The sequence below is a fragment of the Kogia breviceps genome, chromosome 1 (genome assembly GCF_026419965.1).
Source record: "Kogia breviceps isolate mKogBre1 chromosome 1, mKogBre1 haplotype 1, whole genome shotgun sequence".
NCBI classification, from domain to species: domain Eukaryota; kingdom Metazoa; phylum Chordata; class Mammalia; order Artiodactyla; family Physeteridae; genus Kogia; species Kogia breviceps.
In genome coordinates, this window is record NC_081310.1 from 106,093,852 (window position 1) to 106,118,011 (window position 24,160).

The following is a 24,160-nucleotide window of genomic DNA, read 5'->3' on the forward strand; positions in this document are numbered from 1 at the left end:
TAGTATTTACTCTTAATAAACGAAAATCCAAATTGGATATAATTATCATGACCTTTTTCTCTTATATAATCTTGAATTTCAATGACTATGATGATAAATCTTGGGAAAACTATCTTGATTCAAATTTGGAGAATTATCAATTTAACTTTTATTACAACATCTCTGCTTCTTGTATTTTGTCTATTAAATAAATACTAAGCCAATCAATGACTTACTAAATGATTTATCATATAAGTGAAACTAAAAATAATAATGATTTTAAAACTCTGTAAGGACTGTAACGGTTCTCAGCTGAGTGAACAAGGCATGACCACATTCATCTCAGCCATAGAGCAAAATGGTTAGACTGAAGATTCTGAAGAGACTTGCCCAGTTCTTTTCCTGGCTGTGTGACTTTTGCTGAGATACTTGTCTCAGTCTCTCATCGGTCAAAGGAACATAATAGTATGTCCTGTATCATTTGGAAGGGCATGAGGGTTAATAAATTAATGCACTTAACAGTTCCTGGCATATGGTAGGTATTGAATAATTGTTACTACTTTCATGTACATTAACCACTCCTGAGCATGAATTTACAGGGCATCAGTCCATTTTAAAGGTGAAGCAAAATGTGTCTAGCTTTTATTTGTTTATTAATAAATTAAAACAAATTATCTGCAATGTTGTAAACGCTTGAAATACCTTACAAAACTCCTGATTCGGATTCTGAACTTACTGATACAAATGGGTAATAAGATACAAGCTATACCCTTGTTCTTTGAGTATATATTTTTTAGCAGTTTCTCAGCCTCACTTTTATCAGTTTTATTGAAACAATATATCTTATGAACCTTTCAAGATTAACTATACAAAGAGGTTGCCTATGAGAGAACTGAGTTTTCTTCCATCAGGATTGTCTAAGCAAAATTAAAAACAAAAACAAACAAAAAAACCCTTTCTAGAATGCAGGCTCCATGAGCACCTGAACCTTGCTCCCTTATTTGCTACAGAATATCTAGCTCTCAGAACAGTGCCTGGGATATATGACACTTTCAGTGTAGATATATGTGGACCTATGAATGGATTTTGAGTTAACTTGCTGTCCCCAGGCAGTGCTATCATCACATGCTTGGGCAGATGTGCCTGGGCCTCAGCTGGAGTCTGGGCCAGTTTGAGAGATGTACTGAGAAGAGTGGGTGTGATGAGGAAGGGCATGTTCAAGGAAAGAGAAGGACTAAAATGTAGCGAACCGCCCTCCAGGGTTTAGGGGAGATGAGAAGGAAAAGAGAGGGCACAAAAGAGAGAAGCAACAATTTAAGGCAACCAAGATAATGACACCTTTTGTAAATCAAGGAAGGACTAATCAGTAATGACAAATGTTGCAGAGCTTGAAAGTGATGAAAATGAGAAAGTAGGGCTTCCCTAGTGGTGCAGTGGTTGAGAGTCAGCCTGCTGATGCAGGGGACACAGGTTCGTGCCCCGGTCCAGGAAGATCCCACATGTCGTGGAGCGGCTGGGCCCGTGAGCCATGGCCGCTGGGCCTGCGCGTCCGGAGCCTGTGCTCCGCAACAGGAGAAGCCACAACAGTGAGAGGCCCGCGTACTGCAAAAAAAAAAAAAAAAGAAAATGAGAAAGTAACACTAAACTTCATGATTAGGAGTCTGGAGTAATCTCGGTGGAACACTGGCTGTAGAAGCAGATTGTAGTGGGAGAAGGAATGAGAGTGTGGGGAGAAAGTGGAAGCGGTAGATACAGGTTGGATATTCAAGACGTTTGGTCTCGATACTAACAGACCCTGCAGAACATAGAGAAAGAACTGCATTTAAATAAGGTGTGTATTCTTAGCTTTGGGGAGATACAGGCATATTTAAAGATCTAGAGGAAGGAATCTCACCTTCCCACCTCAGAAGAAAAAAAAAACCCACAGGAATACATCATATGTAGGAGAAAAAGATATAAATGACATTTTGCGTTCTAAGGATAAGTAAGAGACAGACCTAGAGCTTAGGTGGGGCGAAAGGAGGGCCCTGTCACTCAGGAGACCAGAAGTAAAAAGGAGAAGCTCCTGGGGAAAGTAAATGTCAGGGGGCTCTTCTGCCCTAGAACCTAACAGCCAGACAATGAAAAGCCTAAACCAGAGTTGAAGATACAGGTAACTTTCTGCTTTAATGAGGCCAGAGAACTTGAAGTCAGGGCAAAAGCCCAGTCTGCCTTAAAGGAAAAGATGTCCTTTAGGTTTAGAAGGAGGATTCCAAAATATAGTTCACCCAAGGACCATCAGAAGAGGCCAAGGACAAGACCCTTCTTAAATCCCACTGCAATAGTAAACAATTTATACAATGGCATTAATAAATGTGTTGAACCTATTTACTATCAATTGAAAACTCTTACAACAGAAAAGAAAAATGTATGGTGAAATAGATGATAGGATACCACAACCAAAAAATTGTTTTCATACTACAATGTCATTATAAAATATTGATATCTAATACATAAGAAAATGAGTGATAGATGTGGATATTTTATTTTACCTTTAAATTTAATTTCAGTTTAACTACCTGATATTCCTTTATGTTTCCTTTTTCTTTAAGCTGCTAAAAGTAGATGGCTCCAGGAACATCCAGAAAGTGCATATAACCTTGTGAATTCCCCACACTTAAAACCTGCCTGGGTCTTAGACAGAGCACTTTGGCATTTATCCTGTGACGTTGCAGAAGAGAAATACAAAGAAAGAGGAGTAGCTGCTTTGATTGAAAATGATCATCAAATGAATGTCAGTATGTATAGAGGAATACCACACTAAAACAATAGCAGAATTTCTAAAGTGTAAAGTAAATGTGTGGTTGAAAATCATTTAGAACCTGTCTTTTAATATGCTGAATAATGTTTAGTAAAAAGATTTTAAATGTGTATATTTTAACTATTGATATTTTGCAGTGCATTCGAAAAATAATTTGGGAGGATATTTTCCCGAAGATCCATCTCTGGGAATTTTTCCAAGTAGATGTTGACAAAGCAGTTGAGCAATTTAGAGGACTTCTTACACAAGGTACAGTATATACACTAGAATGTTTTTATCGATTTTAAGAAATTTAGTATTACTCTTGAAGCGATAACTCTTCTCTTGGTTAACACATTATTAAATCTGTTATTATTATATGATATTTGTATTGTTTTTGATGCTCTAAAACTATGATTCTGGAAGCTATCTTAGAGTTAGCAGAGCTATCTAAAGGGCATATCATAATACATAATTATTTCCCTTGGTGACTGTTTATTACATTGATTCCTTAGCACAATGCTCAGAATACCATAAAGCTCAATATGTATTTGTTAAATGCATGAATGGAAGGTAAATAGAGCAGTTTTCAGCTGCCAAAGACTCAAAACAGGCTTTGAAACTGAGAGATGTAAGTCTTCTGTTGGCTAACGTAGGAATCTTAACTGAGGTAGAAGGGCTTCTAGCTGATGGTGCCTACCATTAAGGCTACCTAACCACTAGTGAGACTGACTCAGGTACTAGCCAGTAGCAAAGATAAAGAAACAGATCTTCAGTTAAGGACATAATTAACCTTAAGAAGTTAATCATTGTGTCCCTGACAAAGTAGGATAGAAAAAAAGTGCTGAAAGAGAAATTAGGGTTTTTAGGAGGCAAATTAGAAAAACTATAAAGAATTTATCTACAATTAGTATAGGACAACCTAACAGCAAGGATCTTTGATGGCTAGAAATCCTCTTCCTCATCCAGAAACTAGAGGTTGCGTAGGGCCCAGAAGTACTGCCTTCAAAGTAGAAATCAGTATGACCTGAGGCCCAGGAAGCTTAGGGTCAGATTTACTCTCACAACTTTCACAATTGTGTAACATCTTAATATATGAATTTTTTATATTAACTTTCCTTCGTGTTTTATTTTACTGAAGAGCCTCCATCTTCCCTTCCCTCTGATGTTTATAAGCTGTATTATTTATTTGCAATAATGTGCAAAAATATAATAAATGGAATGTGTGAGTTCCTCTCCCCCAAAACCTACTTACTAGAAGGAACTATCAGTTAATAGTTGTGTTTCTTTTCAGACTCTTTTTGAAAGAAATTCCAATTTTATCTAATTAGATATATAAAAATTATATTCATAAGTTTTATGTTTATATCTATTTTATACACACACAAGTAAAACTATAGCATATGGACTGTTTAACAGCTTGTTATTTTAGTTGACAGCATGATCTTATTACAGCTAATTATTTCTTTTAACCTCTAGATAGAATACACTGTTTTAAAGTACTTGAATTTCTTTAGCCTTTTACATAGATTATTTGAAGTTCATTTCTCATTCATTCAATACGTATTTATTGAATCAACTGTTATGTTAAAGGCACTCTTCCAGGCATGAGGATTCAATGGTGAACATAGTAGCAAGCCCTTGCCCTAGGAGAATTTATATTCTTATAAGTAGTACTATAGAAAATATATCCTTGTACATGTTATCTTTACTTGCTATGTGAGTAAATCTGTAGGACAAATTGTTAGACATAGAATTCATGGGTCAAATGGTATACTGATTTCATGATAAATTTATGATAGATATTGTCACATTGCTTTTTAACACAAGTTGTACCAGTTTACATTATCACTAACTATACCATCAGCAACGTTAGATACCATTAATCTTTATAATCTTTGTCAATAAGAGAAAATATTCATTATTTTAATTTACATTTCTTTGCTTGTTAGTGAAATATCTTTTCACATGTAATTAGCCATTTATAGTTCTTCCATTAATTCCCTGTTAATGTTCTTTCCCTATTTTTCTACTGGGTTGTTTGTCTTTTTCATATTGACTTATTATTCTTTGTGATTCCTTATTATAGTGGCCTCAAATATATCCTCCTAGTATGCTGTTGATCTTTTAACTCTTGTTTATGGTGGTTTTTTTCCCCCAGTGTAACCAAATTTGTTGATCTTTTCTTTTATGGCTTCTGATTTCACATTGTGCCTAGACCTTTGAACAGCAATCTATGTTTTCTTCTGATAATCTTATTTATATTTTACTTTTAAATATTTAGTACACCTGGAATTTATATAAAGAAGATATTTAACTTTATTCTTATTTTTTAAAATGATATTAAGTTGATAATCCATCCTTCTATATTGATTTGGGATACCACCATAATACTTCATAATGTATAATCATACACTAAATATACATGGACCTGTTAGCTGTGCTATTCCAGTGATCTGTCTTTTGGTCTACCAGTACTAAAGACTGTTTTATAATGTACACTGATTGTGTAGCTTTTTCTCTTTTTTAAACACTTCTGGCATTTTTCATGTATGTTACTCATCTAGATTAACTTCAGAAACTACATATTAAAATCTATTTAATTTTTATCTTAGTTTGTTTGGGCCTTTATAAAACATTGCAAAATCTTTTTAGAATAAGGCAGGTATTAATTAATATAAAATCAAACCCAGTGGAGGCAATCCTGCACCAACACCTGATTTATTAGGAACAAGTTCCAGAAGAAGAGTGAAAATTCCCCCCACAAAATGTTTATTTACTTTTTTTGTTTTTTATAATTATGTAAGAATATGCTTGTTGATGAAAAGGAAAACAGTATAAAAACAAACCTGTGTGCTTCTTTCAGAGAAAGTCAGGTTGTTAATATGACTTACTTTTTAGAATAGAAAGCAATCTTTGAGGAAGAAAAGGTCCTAATGTTAATGTATTTGGTAGCACCTGTGAAGAAAATTTGTACCATCAACATCATTAATGCCCTAAAGAATGTGTAGAATAACTGAATGCCAGCTGAGGTAGAAAGATGGGACTGAGGTTGAACTGGTAGGAATTGCTGTGTTTTTCTTTTATAGTGTTTTGGGGATTTTTTTCCTCAATCAATCAGTCAGTCTCTCTCTCTCTCTGTCTCTCTCTGTCTCTCTCTGTCTCTCTCTCTGTCTTTCCTTCCGTGTGTGTGTGTGTGTGTGTGTGTGCGCGTGTGTGTTAGATGGTGTGCAGGAGGATGGACAGGGAGTTAGGAAGGATGCTTATGAAATAAACGTTTTATTTTCCAAGAAAAAACTATAAACTAAAAATTTGAAATCAGTAACAGTTATAATCTCCTTATGCATATCTGCATTTAAGATATAATATTTTCCTTCTTTCAGAAAATAGGAAAACAACAAAGCCTGATCCAAAACAACACCTTAAGATTATTCAGGATCCTGAATACAGACGATTTGGCTGTACTGTAGATATGAACGTTGCACTAGCAACTTTCATACCACATGAGTATGTTTTATATTTTACTACATATTGAAGAGTAATATTACTTGTAAACCTTTATGGATAGTATTATTTTCATGCTGTTGTTAAAAGCCTGAGTATAAAATGAAATGAAGTAATTCACCATAAGTCTACTACTTCAAACTCATGACATTTCCCCTCTTGTCTGTGTGCTGGTCCGTATTCCTATACATAAATGTAAAAATGTATACAGTTGGAAAACTTCTTCAGCCATAATTAAGATCCTGATGAATATATTTAAAGTTTCTATGACCATTATTAGAAAATTTTTAAATGTCGAATTTGTAAAACCATTAAATAATGTTTGTATTGCTTTATCTGCTTCAAGTAATGGGCCAGCCGCAATTAACGAATGCTGCAGTTGGTTCCAGAAGAGAATTGAGGAATTAAATTCAGAGAAGCATCAACTCGTGAACTATCATCAGGAACAGGTTTTACCTACTTCTTTTGAACTGCTGTTTTCTTTGAGTGTTAATACTGTTTTTTGTTGTTGTCATTGATGTAATATAATTTCACGTTTTCTAGGCAGTTAATTGCCTTTTGGAAAATGTGTTTTATGAACGACTGGCTGGCCATGGTCCTAAACTAGGACCTGTCACTAGAGAACATCCTTTGGTTACCAGGTATTCCATTTTTGTTTTCTTCTCATTAAAGGTTAAAAATTGAAAATTGTATTAAACTCTTCAAATTAACCTAGATGTTTCCTCTAATGTGTGACTCAGTACATTTCTTAAATTGAAATAGAAGTTTTGATCTGGTAACTAAACTTAATATTAATTAATTTTGTTAGGCAAATCTTTACTTAGAGAAACTATCATTATTATGAACCAATTTATAATCATTTACATTCATGTTTCTGGAGGACTGCATACTTACTAATAAATTCAACGTTAATCAAATTAAGCAAGCATTTAGCTCCTTATACTTTAAGTAATGTACAACATAGATTAGGCAACTGAAGTGTAGTAAAAACCTTTGCAAAATAATGTCAATACCTCAGTGATTTTCTTAGTAATTTTATGAGATTTTTAAAGTTATTATTTAGAATGTTAATCAGATATGCTATAATACTAACTCGGTTTCTCAAATCTACTAGGTTTACTCAAAATGTCTACTGACGATTTTTTTACCTATATTGCAGTTTATTTCCCATAAATGGTGTCAAACTAATCTTTTCTATTCTATTCACTAGGGAGGAAGTTTAATTTTAATAGTGCTAATTCACATTCTCTCCAAGGAGTTTCTCTGTATGGATTTCATACTTGATTGTATCTCCCTAGATATTTTACTTTCCCTTTTGAAGAAACATCCCTCTCCACAGAAGAATCTATGATTCATGTCCCAAATAAAGCTTGTTTTCTGATGGCACATAATGGATGGGTAATGGGAGATGATCCCCTTCGAAACTTTGCTGAACCAGGTATATCATTTTTGTTAACTTCTCTATGGATAGGGAAATAGAAGTTCGTGGCAACCTCAAAATATAAATTGTTTATTGATTTTCCCCCCCAGTATGCTAGTGTTTTTAAAACTATTTCATTACAGATGCCAGAGGTACATACAGTTTGAGAGAGAAGAGAAGGGATTGACAGGATGGGATTCACCCTCTTCTTTTCCCTCCTTTCCCTTTCTACCCCTTATCTCCTCAAGCAGAATAGCTTTTATATATCTATTTTATATTGTGGTTCTGCCTAAGAGTTTATTTGGGCAACAATTTATTGCGTTTTTAAAAGACGTTTGAAACCTCTATTATTACAACTATTTACTATAAGAGATATTTTCACTCATTAGCCAGAGGAGTATTTAAGGTATTTGAGTGGCAGTTAAACTAGAAACCAGTTATTTTTAGGTTCCCTCTCACTTAATACTAGCATCTTATTTTTCTACAGCTATTTCATTGCCAGGGAGAATTTTGCAGGGGACCTATCAGTATATTTCTTTTTTAACATTTTAGAATTAGAAGCCTGTTTTAATGACATTAAATTTAATTCAGAAATCTCATTTTTTTAAAAAAAGAGTGTAGCTTTGGATTTAAGTATCTCTGCCCTCTCCTTTCTAACCATTCTAAATGGAAAAAGACATTCTGCTCTACACCATGGATTTAATGTAACCTATTGCCAAAAATTGGTAGCAAGGTGGAGATGGACCTTTAAATGTTTTTGGTAGAACTATAGCTTTAAAGGCCTACTATTATTGTTTTCCTTCAGGAAGTAACTTAAATTTTTTCCATTAAGCACACATTTTTAGAAGAGACCATAAGGTACAATTTTAGCAAAATAGATATGAGATCCAAATTACCATTAACTTTGTTTTTCAAATTACTATTAACTTTAAAAAATTTTATCCCATGCCATTTTAGATGTAATTTTAACCTATATATGGTTTGTGTTAGAAATAATAAATGTGTTTTAAAAACAAGTTTTTCCTTGAAGTAAATGTTTTCATTTTGTTTCTCAAACCATTGAAAGCAAGCTCCTTTCTTAACAGGTTCAGATGTTTATCTAAGGAGAGAACTTATTTGCTGGGGAGACAGTGTTAAATTACGCTATGGGAAAAAACCAGAGGACTGTCCTTATCTCTGGGCACACATGAAAAAATACACTGAAATAACTGCGACTTATTTCCAAGGAGTCCGTCTTGATAACTGTCACTCAACACCTCTTCATGTAGCCGAGGTACAGAAAAACAATTCATCTACATTAAGAAAAGAAATTCAGTATTCTCTCCTAGCTTTCCTTAAATAGAGTATACAAATATATGTTTCCTTTTGCTAGTTGGATACCAACATTGATTTGGTGGTAGTATTTAACACTTGCATAATTTGCATAATTCTGACAGTTTTTTGATGCAGCTGTTATGGAGTACTGGGCTATAAAATGTTTGAGTTAATATTTTTATTTTAAGTTAGGGAAGTACATTATATTGTCTCTGATAATACACATACAACCATATTGCTGTATATATATTATTAAAATATTCATATTTTTTGCGTACCGCAAAAAAAAAAAAAAAAAAAAATGTAAACCGTAACACTGCAGTTCTGCTAGGATTTTCCCCCCGTTTTATGTTTTTTTTTTTCGGTACGCGGGCCTCTCACTGTTGCGGCCTCTCCCGTTGCGGAGCACAGGCTCCGGACGCGCAGGCTCAGCGGCCATGGCTCACGGGCCCAGCCGCTCCGCGGCATGTGGGATCTTCCCGGACCGGGGCACGAACCCGTGTCCCCTGCATCGGCAGGCAGATTCTCAACCACTGCGCCACCAAGGAAGCCCTGGTTTACATTTTTTTAATGTGACACTAACATTTTTCTTCTTCCTTTTTTCCTCCCCCGTGTCCCTATATCTGCAAAATCTAATCTTTTTAACTGTTATATTGTCTTTATAAATTCTCGTTTCCTGTGTGTATTGGTCTGTTTTATATTTTCTTACATATGCACAATTACTTTTTTTGGAAATTCTTCTTGAATTTCCATTTTGTCTTGCTACATGATATTTTCTTTTGTCAAATCCATGCCTAATCTTGCCTCCTCTCCTTCCCCTCTTTCTGTTACATTTGTAACTGTGCTTTTTGCAGTACATGTTGGATGCTGCTAGGAAATTGCAACCCAACTTATATGTAGTAGCTGAACTGTTCACAGGAAGTGAAGACCTGGACAATATCTTTGTTACTAGACTGGGCATTAGTTCCTTAATAAGAGGTAGGCTTATTGAAAGCATTTTTCCCATCTAAAGCTTTAGTTTTTGTTTAAGTAGATTAAAAGGCATTTAATAGCTTTATATACAGCATTTAATAATGTTCAACATAGTTACTGTTCTTTTAAATATTCTACTCAGAATTTCCTAGTATAACTTAGTCTGTTTTCATCAGTAAAAATTTCCACTTTGGGGTAAAATATCTCATTTTAACTTGAAAGAGCAGTGGAATGAACTGATGATTCATGAACAAAACCATTTTTTTGGTTGTTGAAAATATACAAATCTGTTTTTCATCTCCTACCTGCCTATATGATATAATCTTTAGATTTTTCTTCATGGATTTTATATAACCAACGTCCTAATAAACAACATATGTTCCCTTTTACCTGCATGAACCATTTCTCTGGTTAAGTTACAGAGAAGACTTTTTTGTCATTTAAACTAATGGACATTTGTTTAAATGTTTAAAGCAGTTTTATTTTTTATAATATTTATGTGGTCTTTTTTGAAAGTCAGTCATGATACAAAATCTAATCTCTTCTTGGACATTGATAATGAAGATTGTTAAAATATTCTGTAATGCCTTGCAGAGGCAATGAGTGCATGTGACAGTCATGAAGAGGGCAGATTAGTTTACCGATATGGAGGAGAACCTGTTGGATCCTTCGTTCAACCCTGCTTGAGGCCTTTAATGCCAGCTATTGCACATGCCCTGTTTATGGATATTACCCATGATAATGAGTGTCCTATTGTGGTAAGCATCTAACGTGTTTCTTGTATTTACTGATTTTGCTAAAAGTTTTGATATTTAGTTCCCTGCTATTTAGTGGTAGTAATATCCACAAAACTTCAAAATAGTGCCTTAGTGATTGTGATACAAAGGTTTTTGAGCTTTTTGTTATTTGTTTTAAAGCAAATGAATGTATCTTATCGAATGTATTTATGCACTTATCCTTTTATTTCATTATGCTATAGGATGGCACTTTGCATATGAAAGAAAATAAACTTTGGGGTCTTTTTCTTCTGTTTTTTTTTTTTTTTTATTGTTTTCTAGCATAGGTCAGCATATGATGCTCTCCCAAGTTCCACGATTGTTTCTATGGCATGTTGTGCTAGTGGAAGTACTAAGGGCTATGACGAATTAGTGCCTCATCAGGTTTGTTTATGTGTTGTTTTTTAAAATCCACAAAGACAAAAACTTTGATCATTTTTACCAAAAGTTTTCATTGTAATTAAAATGTACACATGGCTAAGTTTTAATTTTGTTCAGATTTCAGTAGTTTCTGAAGAACGGTTTTACAGTAAGTGGAATCCTGCAGCATCACCATCCAATATCGGTGAAGTTAATTTCCAAAGTGGCATCATTGCAGCCAGGTGTGCCATCAATAAACTTCACCAAGAGCTTGGAGCCAAGGGTTTTATTCAGGCAAGAAACTAAATTTTCTAGGTTTCTTTCTTAAGGTTCAATTTTAGAGTCTTCCCAATTTGAGCACTAATGTGTTTTCTCTTTGTTTCTCAGGTGTATGTGGATCAAGTTGATGAAGACATAGTGGCAGTAACAAGACACTCACCTAGTATCCATCAATCAGTTGTATCTGTGTCTAGAACTGCTTTCAGGAATCCCAAGACTTCATTTTACAGCAAGGAAGTGCCTCAAATGTGCATCCCTGGTAATGTGATCTAAAAAGTGTTATTGTGATTATATTTTTAAATTGTTAATAATAATAAATATTAAATTGTTGTTACATATCATATATATTGTAACACAGTGCAAGTGTAGATGTAGTTGAGAAAAAGAATTAGAAATTTTTGATAGCTTATATTTTTACTACATGGAACAAAACCTGGAAATACTCTTAAATGTTAACATTTTTTGAGTTGTGAAGTGATTTTGTTTTCATCCTAATACATTCCCTTATCTCCTAATTTGTATAAAATGAACATGTATTTCTTCTATACCCAGGAAAATATATATGTATGTTCATATGTTTGTATATATGTATATACATATATTCATATGTGTGTCTGAGTGTTTTTATGTATATGTATATACATATTTACATATATAAACCAAAATGGAAAATAGTTTAATATTTAAGGCTCTTTATAATCCATCCTCACCTACCTTCCTGGCCCTGTGTCACTACACTATTTCAACCAAATAGATATTTTCACTGTTCCCCAAGTAGTCTTACTTCCACTTATTTATGAATTCTTTACATCTTTCAAGGACTGATCTTTCACCTCCTTTGACAATCTTTCTCTAAGTATTCAGTGAACTCTCTCTCCTCTGAACATAAGTAATTATAGTTTCTCTATATCACTCTGACACTTAGTTATAAAATACATCCTTGAGCTATATCCTTAGTATTGCTTGATTTTTTTCTAGACATGTGTATTTCATTTCCTTCCTTATTATTATATATAATATATTATGGCATAACATGCTCCTGTGCATACAGCAACTGTCCAAGTCTGTTGATCAATTGAGTGAATGAAGATTCTCATAAAAATCATCATATTCTATATTGGTTGCTAGTTGCTAAATATTCATAACTCCCATTTATAGAAATTATCAACTTGAATAGTTTCACAGAGTTAAATGTTTATTACTTTTTTTGACTAGTCACATGTTTATATTCAGTAATCTTATTTGGTTGTTGCTAATATACATATATAGTTTTACATGGCTGCACTCAGTGTATACAGTAGTATCCAGGGGTTTGTTTTTTTTTTTGGTCAGTGATCATCCTTAAAACATTTTCCATTTTATCAGTCCACAAAATTGTGATTTTCATTATGTTAAATATTTCATATTTTATTATGTTAGTATTCCATTTTTAATATTTTGGGGTATGTTTAGCAGTGTTCTTTAAGATTTGAATATACACTAGGAATAATTCTTTTTCTTTTGAACAATTTTCTTAGTATATATTTCCAGAAGTATATTTCTGGATCAAAAACTCTTTCATTGTCAGATTAATGGCTTAAAGTTCAAATTATTTAAATAATAATGTTGCAGTTTTATATATCCTTTGGTCCAGCAATTCTATTCCCAGGTATATATCTGAGAAACCCTTCTGCATTTCCATTAGGAAATATGCACAGAAATATTTATTGTAACATTATTTATAGTAGAGAAAAACAATAACAATGTTAATAAAATGAATGCATTTTGGTATATTCATACAGTGGAATACTATTTGGCATTTGAAATAAATGAGGTAGAGCTAATCTATATTTGCTGAACAAACCTAAAAAATACAGTGTTGTCCAATAGAAAGGAAGTTGCAGAGATGTATATATAACTTGAATCCACTTAAATAAACTTGGACATATGGAAAATAGTATATGTTGCTTAGGGAAAATACATATGTAGCAAAAATGCACAGGATCAATGAACCCCAACCTTCAGGTAGTGGTTACCTCTGAAGGGGGAGAAATGGTACACAGGGACATCAGTTGGATTTGGAATGTTTTCTTAAGTGAGGTAGAGAGATCTGGGTGTTTTAAATTTTTCCCTATTTTTTCTGTCTTTGAAATATTCCATTTTTTAAATGTAAGCCTAAGCCTTTCAAGTGATCTGCTTTCTCTCCACTCAATATTAGGAAGGTTGTACATTGTTCCCAGAGCTAAGCCATTATTACTTGATGAGATCTCTTTTCAAATAAAGCTTTGTTAATTAAGTTGTGATTTTTTTTTTTTTTTTTGCGGTACACGGGCCTCTCACTGTTGTGGCCTCTCCCGTTGCGGAGCACAGGCTCCAGACACGCAGGCTCAGCGGCCATGGCTCACGGGCCTAGCCGCTCTGTGGCATGTGGGATCCTCCCAGACCGGGGCACAAACCCGTGTCCCCTGCATTGGCAGGCGGACTCTCAACCGCTGCGCCACCAGGGAAGCCCAGAGTGTTTTTTTTTTTTTAAATTAACTGATATTTCATATTCAACTTTAAGTTAAGTGATTTAAAACCCCTTTACCAATTCTTAATTTCAGATGGTTTAATATGAAATTTTGTTAAAGTTTTTATATATTCCTAGGTAAAATTGAAGAAGTAGTTCTTGAAGCTAGAACTGTTGAGAGAAATACGGAACCTTATAGGAAGGATGCTAATTCAATCAATGGAATGCCAAATATCACAGTAGAAATTAGAGAACATATTCAGGTATTTGGGACTCTCATCCCACTACTGTGTTTAACATTTTAAGGACATTGGAATTATTTATTGAATGGTTTTATATAATTTTTTTCAAGCTTAATGAAAGTAAAATTGTTAAACAAGCTGGAATTACCACAAAAGGACCCAATGAATATATTCAAGAAATAGAATTTGAAAATTTGTCTCCTGGAAGTGTTATTATATTCAGGTATGTTAATTAGAGTTCAAACTGTTAACTTTACTTATATTTAAGTGTTTACTTATATATTAAGTGTTTTACATATCCTGTTAATTTTTAATAAATTACTGTTAAAAATTAACCATATTTTAATTAATGTTTTCAGAGTTAGTCTTGATCCACATGCACAAGCTGCTGTTGGAATTCTTCGAAATCATCTGACACAGTTCAGTCCTCATTTTATATCTGGGAGTCTTGCTGTTGACAACACAGATCCTATATTAAAAATTCCTTTTGCTTCGTAAGTATGCCTTATTTTATGGAGATTTTCACTTTAATAACTGATAAGTTACCGCAAGCCTGATTTAAGCAGTTTTAAGGGTCCTGTATATCTTTGTTGCTTAAAGGATAGTCTAAGGACCAGGAGTATTTTCATCACTTAGTGTTACCATTTTGTCCTGTTGCTTGTGCCTATGTATGCATGCATGCTCTCTCACTCATACACTCCCACATAGATAGATAGATAGATAGACAGACATGTATACATATATATGTTATACATATCTATATATATATATATATATACATGTCTCTATACACATATACACATAGTTTTTCTGAGCTATTTGAGACTAAGTTGCATACATCATACTTCTTACCACTTCATTTATTTAATGTCAATGCATTATTCTAATATATGGCTATACCATAATTTATTTCATCAGTCTACATTTTTTGGACAGCTGAATTGCTCCCAATTATTCCTTATTATGTATGTCTTTGTACATTCATCTTTGCATAAACCCTTAGTTATTCCTTTACTAATCATGCCTTTGCTAGGTGGTACCATATAGTACTAAAGAATATGGGTTTTGAAATTTAAGGCTGGGTTTAACTCCAGCTTCACCACTGTCAGTATGATCTTGAACAAATTATTTAGACTTTCTTCATCTCAGTTTCCTCATCTGGAAAATGGAGCTTATAATAGTTCCTACCTCTTAAGATTTTGTAAGGATTAAATAGGATAATGCATATAAAGCACTTAATACAATTCATGGCACATAATAAATGCTCAATATATGTTTGATATCATGAGTACTAGGATAATTTCCAGGGTTGTAATTTCTGAGTTAGACTGTCTGTATATATGAGGCTTTTAATACTGCCAAATCCGCTCCAGAAAGATTATATTAATTAATATTTTCAGCTCTATGTAAAAGAGTCTAGTATCACACATCCTTACTAATACTGAGTATATATTATTGTACTGTAATGTTTAAGAGCATAGAGGATGCGACTAGACTGCTGGGTTTGAGTCTAATTTCAGACTCTCAGCTGTAAGAAGTAAGACCTTGGGCACGTTACCTAAGAGATATAATTATAGTGACTCGCAGAATAGTGTTTGACACAGGGTGAGTGATCAGTAAGTGTTAGCTATTATTAGTCAAATTGGTAAATATAAAATACTTTAAAATGATATCAATTTATTTTAAATATTAAGCTAATTTTTTTGTTCATCAGCCATTTGTATTTATTTGGTGATATGTCATTTTTACATATTAGCTCATTTTTCTGTTCAATTGTTTTTGTTGTTTTTAAGAGCTTTTATTAATAAGGGTATTAACTCAATTCAAACCATACTTAGTAGTTACATTCTAAAGAAAAATCTGTGATGAAGCAGTTTTGTGTTTCTATGGAATGTTTATAAAATGCACATTCCTCATCAGAGCTATTTAGATTATTTGGGGGCAAGATCAAGAAATCTACACTTCAATATGCTTTTCAGGTGATTCTTATGCAAGGAGTTCACTGACTACATCTTGAAAAATATTGCACTAGAATGGACTTGGTACTGAGGCTACTGATAGATTTGACTTACTCTTGACTCACAGATTGCAGAGGAAGGGTCAGTCCCAGCTGGGAGGAGGGAGGCTAGCAAAGACAGAGGGAACAAAGCACAGCTGACAATTTTCTAAGCTGAGACAGAACTAGAAGAGAAAGAAGGGAGTACATTCAAGAGGATATGTATTCAGTTATGTAAAATGAAATTATATAACTGAGCAGTTAGAAGTGCAAGAAAAGAAAGTAGGGTTTCAGTTGCATTCAGGTGTAGTCATCTACACAATCTCACTGCTAACTGGACAAAGGGAAACCAAGGCGACGACTGTTAAACACTTCCTTCTGCTCATTATCAAGAAACACCTTGGGCTTCCCTGGTGGCGCAGTGGTTGAGAGTCCGCCTGCCGATGCAGGGGATACAGGTTCGTGCCCCAGTCTGGGAAGATCCCACATGCCGTGGACCGGCTGAGCCCGTGAGCCATGGCCGCTGAGCCTGCGCTCCGCAACGGGAGAGGCCACAACAGTGAGAGGCCCGCGTACTGCAAAAAAAAAAAAAAAGAAGAAAGAAAGAAAATAAACATCTTTAAGAAAATCTGGTTTCTTAAGCAACCAAGCTGAAGGGTAATGCAACCTTAGGAGTGGAAAGGAGAAAAGGAGAAGAATGTAGCAGTAGAGTAACACAATTTCTAAGGTCGTTAACTGTGACTTTTGATTATCCTTTTATTGGTCCTTTGATAATTATTTTGAGTTTAAGATTTGAGTTTAAGATAATTAGCATAAAAAGTTCTTATTGCCCTACATAGGAGAATATAAAGCAGAGGAAAAACTAAGTCTGAACTAGAAAGATTAAAAACAAATTTATAAGAAAGGATATAGCAACCAAAAGATTTTTCCAGTATACTGCTAATTAATAAAATTTACCACTTGATTATTTCCTTGGCTTGGGAGAAATGTTACTTCTAACTGAGTTTTTAGCATGTTTTTCCTCTAATTATTATTTATAAATGTATATTGTTTACAATGTATAGTATAATGCTGAGTTCCTAAAACATACATTGCTAAAACATTTTTTGTTATGATTCAGATTTTCTTTATTTTTATTGAGAGCAAGTGAAATTTCAGTATGTTTAACCAGTGTTCTTTATTTTCCAACTTTTAGTATTGCCTCTAAATTAACTTTGGCTGAGCTAAATCAGGTACTTTACCGATGTGAATCAGAAGAACAAGAAGATGGTGGAGGGTGTTATAACATACCAAACTGGTCATCTCTTAAATATGCAGGTCTTCAAGGTAAGCAAGTATAAGGATAGTGAAACTTTTCGGGGTTTTTTGTTTTTGTTTTTAAGGATCATATGGTGTCTTTCTTATAGGAATAAGAGTATGGGCTCAGAGTTCAACTGCTTGGGTTCAAATTATGGCTCTGCCACCTACTCATTGACCTCTGGCAAGTAACTTAAATTCTCTGTGCCCCAACTTCTGCCTCCATAAAATGTGACTAATATCGTCTAATTCATAGACTTTTATGAGGATTAAATGAGATCATTCGTTTGGGCTCCAAATGGGACTAGGTTGTAAATATATTCATCTTACTTTTTTTTCTAATTGGAAATATTTTATTTTATTTTTTTATTTTTTTTTGTGGTACGCAGGCCTCTCACTGCCGCGGCCCCTCCCGTCGCGGAGCGCAGGCTCCAGACGCACAGGCTCAGCGGCCATGGCTCACGGGCCCAGCCGCTCCACGGCAGGCGGGATCCTCCCGGACCGGGGCACGAACCCATGTTCCCCGCATCGGCAGGCAGACTCCCAACCACTGCGCCACCAGGGAAGCCCTAATTGGAAATATTTTTTTGTTGCATATTTGTTTTAGCCTACGAAGAGAACTTTTAGTTAAATATTATGCAGTTAGAGTAGTTGTATAGTGGGATACAGGAACTAAATATTTAACTATCAGTTTAATTCATTTGGTTGGTAATATTTTCTTAGATTTTTATCAAGGAAATTTGGTTTCTCGCACATGTATTCCTGGTTCATATAGTTTCCCACTTATCAAACCTCCTTTTCAACTCCTTATTTCTCAGTCCATCTAACCCATCTTTAAGGGCCAATTCAATTCTGACATCTTCCACAAATCCTTCCTTAACTGTTGCTTTCACAGTAATTTCTTTGTCCTCCAGACACCCATTGCATTTATCTATTATGTCTCTTATTACCCTTGGAATTTACTGCCTTATTTTAATAATAAGTATAATTTTTTTATAAATCTTCATTATGGTGGTCAAGAAATAGGCTTTAGAACCACACTTTGTGGGTTGCACTGACTAGCTGTATAACTATATGGTAAACTCTCTGTGGCTCAGTTTTCTCATCTGTAAAATGAAGATAAAAATAGAATCTACCACAAGGGGTTACTGTTAGGATTAAATGAGTTAATACATGTAAAGTACTTAGACAATGCTTAGTTCATATTAAGTATTCAGTGATAATTAGCTTTAAAACTCCACTAAGTAGGGCATCCCCGGTGGTGCAGTGGTTGAGAGTCCGCTTGCCGATGTCGGGGACACGGGTTCATGCCCCAGTCCGGCTGGGCCCATGAGCCTGCGCTTCCGGAGCCTGTGCTGCGCAACGGGAGAGGCCACAACAGTGAGAGGCCCGCGTACCGAAAAAAAAAAAAAAACTCCACTAAGTAAACTGTACCTTGAGAAAGAACAGTGTTTGCCTTTTGGGGGATTCTTGGTTTTTAGCTTTCATACCTTCTACAAATTCAAGCACGTAAGAAGCTCTCAATAACAATTTGTAAGACTTTTTGTGCTTATGACATTTTGTTATTTCTAAAATATTCTCATTTTCAACAAAAAATGTTTTGTGCTGTGAATAATAAAGAAATATATATCTTACCACTCTTTTTTTTTTAAATCCTTTACTTTTGTGGGGTATACTTTATTTTATTATTATTTTCTTTTAGATGTTGGGGGTAGGAGTTTATTAATTTATTCATTTATTTTTGCTGTGTTGGGTCTTTGCTTCTGTGCTAGGGCTTTCTCTAGTTGTGGCAAGCGGGGGCCACTCTTCATCGCGGTGCGTGGGCCTCTCACTATCGCAGCCTCTCTTGTTGTGGAGCACGGGCTCCAGATACGCAGGCTCAGTAGTTGTGGCTCACGGGCCTAGTTGCTCTACGGCATGTGGGATCCTCCCAGACCAGGGCTCGAACCCGTGTCCCCTGCATTAGCAGGCAGATTCTCAACCACTGCGCCACCAGGGAAGCCCCTATCTTACCACTCTTAAGCAGATACCTACCATTTTCACTCTGACCTGTTAAACTTCTATTTGCCTGAAAAGACCATACTTGTGTGAACTCCTTTTCTGGCCTTTATGTTTCTTAAAGTTAAGTCTGGTTTTATACTAATTCTCTTTGCCTTCTCATGAAATGATTTTTCTCATTCTGTCTAAATATAATTGCCCTTCCCTGATTTATTTTTTACTCTATACCAATCCTTTTACCCTCTGGCAATTTAGTATTTCCAGCAGCCACCTGATATTTCCAGCAGGCTGTTAATAGCAACCTCAGATTAAATCACACTTAACCATTTCACTGACCTTTCTCTCCTCTAACTAAAATCCCCCTTCCCTACCTCTTGTAACAATACATACTCAGTCATGTTGGAATCCAGGAATCTACTTTTGGACCTGCCCCTTTTATCCTCAACATTTGATCAATAATAAATCAAAATTATTGTATATGTGTTCATCCCAAATCAATAATCATGACTTCTGGATTTTTTTCTGTATTCTCTTTTGGTATACTATTTCCTTTTTATTTCCATGGTTATCATCCTGTCTAGGACTAAGTCCTGTCTACAAAACCAACTAACCAGTTTTCCAACCTCTTGATACCTTTTCCACAAATCATACCATCCCGTTGGTTATCATCAGACCTCTCTTCTAAAACACTGCTCCATCATGTCATTCCATTACTCAGTAAGTGGAACTAACACTGAGCAATATTTACCTACCCTGAAAATGCTAGGATATATATAGACCATTATTTTATACTGTCTTGTTTTCTAGATTCTTTTATGTTTTAAGCTTTGTTTCCTAAAGAAGATTATAAGCTTCCTGAAAGAAAGAATATCTTAAATTTATATATTTATATTTTCATTTCTCAAAACATGCTATATATACAGTAAAATTAATTAAATTCTAAGTAAATAAATTTATTTGAAATGAAGTCAATGAAGCCAATATAATTTTTTAAAGTGGAAATTACTACCTTATTAAATAATGAAAGTTGTACTATTCCTCTGTCATTGAAATAATAGAATGTGCTATATATGCATAGGAATTCTAATACTTCTATCTGAGTAGTACTTAAGGATATGCCTGTATACCTCATTTTGATACTTCATTTAGTTCCAAGTACCTCCTGTTATATTTCAAAGAGCCTCTCCAAAACAGACTTTATTACCACCATAGGTGCTCTTGCTGTCTCTGAAACCAGTTCTATGATTTTCTTAAATCTTGCCTGAATATTAAGGAATCCACCACTTTTCAACTGTGAAAAGATGTAGACTTATCAGTTTTCTTCCCCCAGATCCTTAGGGCAGGGAAGCTATGCCAATTGCCTTTGAATATTGTAATATTAAAATTCAAAAGAGCAGGACCAGCCCCAGAAAATAGGAATCTAGGAAAACTCCATATAGCTCCTGTGACAGCAGTCCCCTTCAGTATGCCTTTGTATCTTGGTTAAAGTCAGTGTTGCCACACTTATCTCCAGCCCTGGGAAGTGCCACTAAGGACTGTGCAGTCCTTCTGTCTACCTGTATATGTGTTCACCCCAAATCACTAGAGACAAGCAGCAGCCCAGGCTATGAGAAAAAAACTACCTTTGCCAGTGATTAAATTGTCATGATATTTCTCTGAATTTTCAGGATTAATGTCCATATTGGCAGAAATAAGACCAAAGAATGACTTGGGGCATCCCTTTTGTGATAATTTGAGATCTGGAGACTGGATGATTGACTATGTCAGTAACCGGCTTATTTCACGGTCAGGAACCATTGCTGAAGTAAGTAAAGCTATATTCTAGTCCAAAAAAACAAGGGCACAATAAGAAGTATATTAACGTACTACGTATAATATTTATATTGTTTTCTAACCTGAAACATTATTTTCTAAACTGAAACATTTTCCTCCCTTCTTCATCGTCTTTCAGTTCTAATAAGTGAAAATCTGGTGAATAGATTGCTAGATAGTAGAATTGCATGTTTGGATTTAGCTTTGAAAATACACCTAGCCTAAAGCACATCAAATTAACTTTTAAAATTATTTTTATAACAGGTTGGTAAATGGTTGCAGGCTATGTTCTTCTACCTGAAGCAGATCCCACGTTACCTTATCCCATGTTACTTTGATGCTATATTAATTGGTGCATATACCACTCTCCTGGATATAGCATGGAAGCAGATGTCAAGGTATATCCAGCAAAGCTTGAGTAGATAAGCATGTTTGTGTAGAAGCCACATACAGTCAGTTTAAACACTCTTAAAGGACCAAAACATGAAGACTTGTCATACACACATAGAGCTGAAAAAGTTCATAAGTGGATAGTAAATTTATTAACATCCTTTAATCTGGAACACACAAAAACAAACAGTTATTGAAGTCTGTTCTATAAAACTAAAAAGCATGTTGATGGGAAATTTTAATTGTTTTATGTTATCTGTTTCTATTTATTCCTTGACTTGTTAAGTTAATGGATACAATTTCATAAATCTACACACGCCATTCTTTTTTCTAATTTTTCATTAATTAAGAGAAAAAATATTCTTCTATTATTATAAATGAAATTTGCCTTTATTGGTGAATTTCCCTAAAATGAAACCACAGGTCGGAATGCACCAGTGAAGAGCTGCCAAATCAATTGGGGAATGATTTCAGAAAGAACAAAACTTCAGCCCTACCATTTGTTTTACAACAGGCCTTTTAAAGCCAGCTAGACAGAATACTGGGTGAAATGAAAGCAGTTCTGAAGCCTTATCCAAATAGAAAATTTTGTTCAACTGATATTAGCGTTGTTACATATTTGTGTAGAGAGACTTTTTGAAGGGAAGAAACCAAGTAAAATAATACTGCCAAAATTTTTTGAATCAATGGGTATAAAATTTCACGTATGCAAGATGAGTAAGTTTTGATATCTAATGTACAACATTGTGGCTATAAATAACAATATTGTGTTGTACTCTTAAAAATCTGTTAAAGCAGGTAGGTCTCAACTTAGGTGTTCTTACCCTAATAAAATTTTTTAATAAATAAATGAATATTTTAAAATTTTGTATTTCTACACATAATGTTTTGAACTCTATAACATTGTTGCAGCTTTGTTCAGAACGGTTCTACCTTTGTGAAACACCTTTCCCTGGGTTCAGTCCAAATGTGTGGAGTAGGAAAATTCCCTTCTCTGCCACTTCTTTCACCTTCCCTTATGGATGTACCATGCAGGCTGAATGAAATCACAGGAGAGAAGGAGCAGTGTTGTGTGTCTCTAGCCGCAGGTAAGAAATTATATACAAGGTTAAATGTGTAAGTCAGGATTAGAGAAGAAATTATGAAGAAATTATTATTTAAAAAGCTCACGATGTTATTCAAGATTTCATGTTACTGCTTAGTAAAATTTCATAGGTATTCACTTGTAAAAATAATAACCATGCTATTTAATTACCACTATGCACCATTTATTTATGTGCATTTTTTATTGTGGCCAGTTAATCCTTTTCTTCATGTTTATTTTTTCCAACTTATGACATTTTGCATTTTTAAATCAAATTTGTTTTACTACGCTTTTTTCCATTACACTATACTTGTTTCCCAATATTAAAAATTAACCCAACCTTGTAAAGGTCCTCTACAAGTTACAAAACACGGAACAAATGTTAAATAATTTTTATTATGTGTCTAATTGCAATCAAATGCTTTCAGCTCTATTGGTATTTTTCCTGAAAGTAGATTTAAAACCCGAATCAAGTAACAAGTTGAAATCTAAGCAAAATAGGCTTTTGGTTTCTTTTTAATAAATTTCAAGCTATTTCTAAGAAGTATTTAATATTTGAGTCCACTGAAGTTTAGAACTTTCCAAACTAAACTGAAAAATACTAATTGCAGGATGAAAGTAACAGTATTGTCTGTGTGAATTCCTCTGTTTACCCTTAAATTTGCATTTGCTCAGACCAAGAAAAAAGACCTAGTGGACCCAACAACTAAAAAAGAAGTTAACTTTTCATTTGGAATGATCATATGAACCTTCTGAATGTTTTAATTATGTAATTGTGTTTTAGATTTTTACTTAACTATTTGATCTCCTTCTGGTACTTTCCCCTGTGAATCCATGCAGATGGTCATAAAACTGAACAGGGCCATTGTGAAAAAAAGTTGATAGGCAGAATTTGATTTTAAAGCCTATTGTTTAGAAGCCTATTACACAGAATAGTGATCTCAACATTTTTGATTATTCACTGCTGTTGTTAAGCACTCCCAAAATAAATATACTGATATATTGATATCATAAATGATATACTGATATAAGTTATGATACTTGGTATGTTTACATATCAGGTACAATGTAAAACAAAAAGAGAAACTAAAAAGATAAGTTCATAAATATAAATAGAAGTTCTGGGATTTCTTTCTAACATCATAAAGGAGAGTTTATATACTCCATACTAACAATATATAGGACTGTACTCAGATTTGCAGATAGATTTCTTCATTTCATTTTTAAATGAATACAAAGGCCAGGAATACCTTCCTTTGGTGACAGTGGTGCAATATATATATATATATATATATATATATATATATATATATATATATATATATATATATATATAATTATTAGCTTTTATAATAATTGAAAAGGTAGAAATCATTCAGAAAATGTGTGATCTTAAGTCATATACTCTGAGAGGTCAAAAAGTTAATACAAACATTTCCACCATCAGTGCTAGAGATTTTATAGTTTTGAC

At 34.1% G+C, this 24,160-nt stretch overlaps 1 protein-coding gene across 6 annotated transcripts in view; it reads left to right on the forward strand.

The window, feature by feature from the left end:
• AGL (amylo-alpha-1, 6-glucosidase, 4-alpha-glucanotransferase) overlaps window positions 1-24,160 on the forward strand; it is a 75,783-nt gene that overhangs the window by 19,883 nt on the left and 31,740 nt on the right. For all 6 annotated transcript variants that reach the window (XM_067040403.1, XM_067040407.1, XM_067040388.1 and 3 more), the window contains 19 exons: window positions 2,571-2,752; window positions 2,917-3,028; window positions 6,142-6,265; window positions 6,609-6,711; window positions 6,806-6,903; window positions 7,561-7,700; window positions 8,768-8,955; window positions 9,851-9,974; window positions 10,563-10,726; window positions 11,027-11,128; window positions 11,243-11,398; window positions 11,492-11,642; window positions 14,010-14,134; window positions 14,224-14,336; window positions 14,473-14,607; window positions 17,305-17,435; window positions 21,071-21,207; window positions 21,480-21,613; window positions 22,518-22,693. In XM_067040403.1, coding sequence (XP_066896504.1) covers window positions 2,571-2,752; window positions 2,917-3,028; window positions 6,142-6,265; window positions 6,609-6,711; window positions 6,806-6,903; window positions 7,561-7,700; window positions 8,768-8,955; window positions 9,851-9,974; window positions 10,563-10,726; window positions 11,027-11,128; window positions 11,243-11,398; window positions 11,492-11,642; window positions 14,010-14,134; window positions 14,224-14,336; window positions 14,473-14,607; window positions 17,305-17,435; window positions 21,071-21,207; window positions 21,480-21,613; window positions 22,518-22,693 — 2,595 coding nt within the window. The remainder of the gene's footprint in view (window positions 1-2,570; window positions 2,753-2,916; window positions 3,029-6,141; window positions 6,266-6,608; window positions 6,712-6,805; window positions 6,904-7,560; window positions 7,701-8,767; window positions 8,956-9,850; window positions 9,975-10,562; window positions 10,727-11,026; window positions 11,129-11,242; window positions 11,399-11,491; window positions 11,643-14,009; window positions 14,135-14,223; window positions 14,337-14,472; window positions 14,608-17,304; window positions 17,436-21,070; window positions 21,208-21,479; window positions 21,614-22,517; window positions 22,694-24,160) is intronic.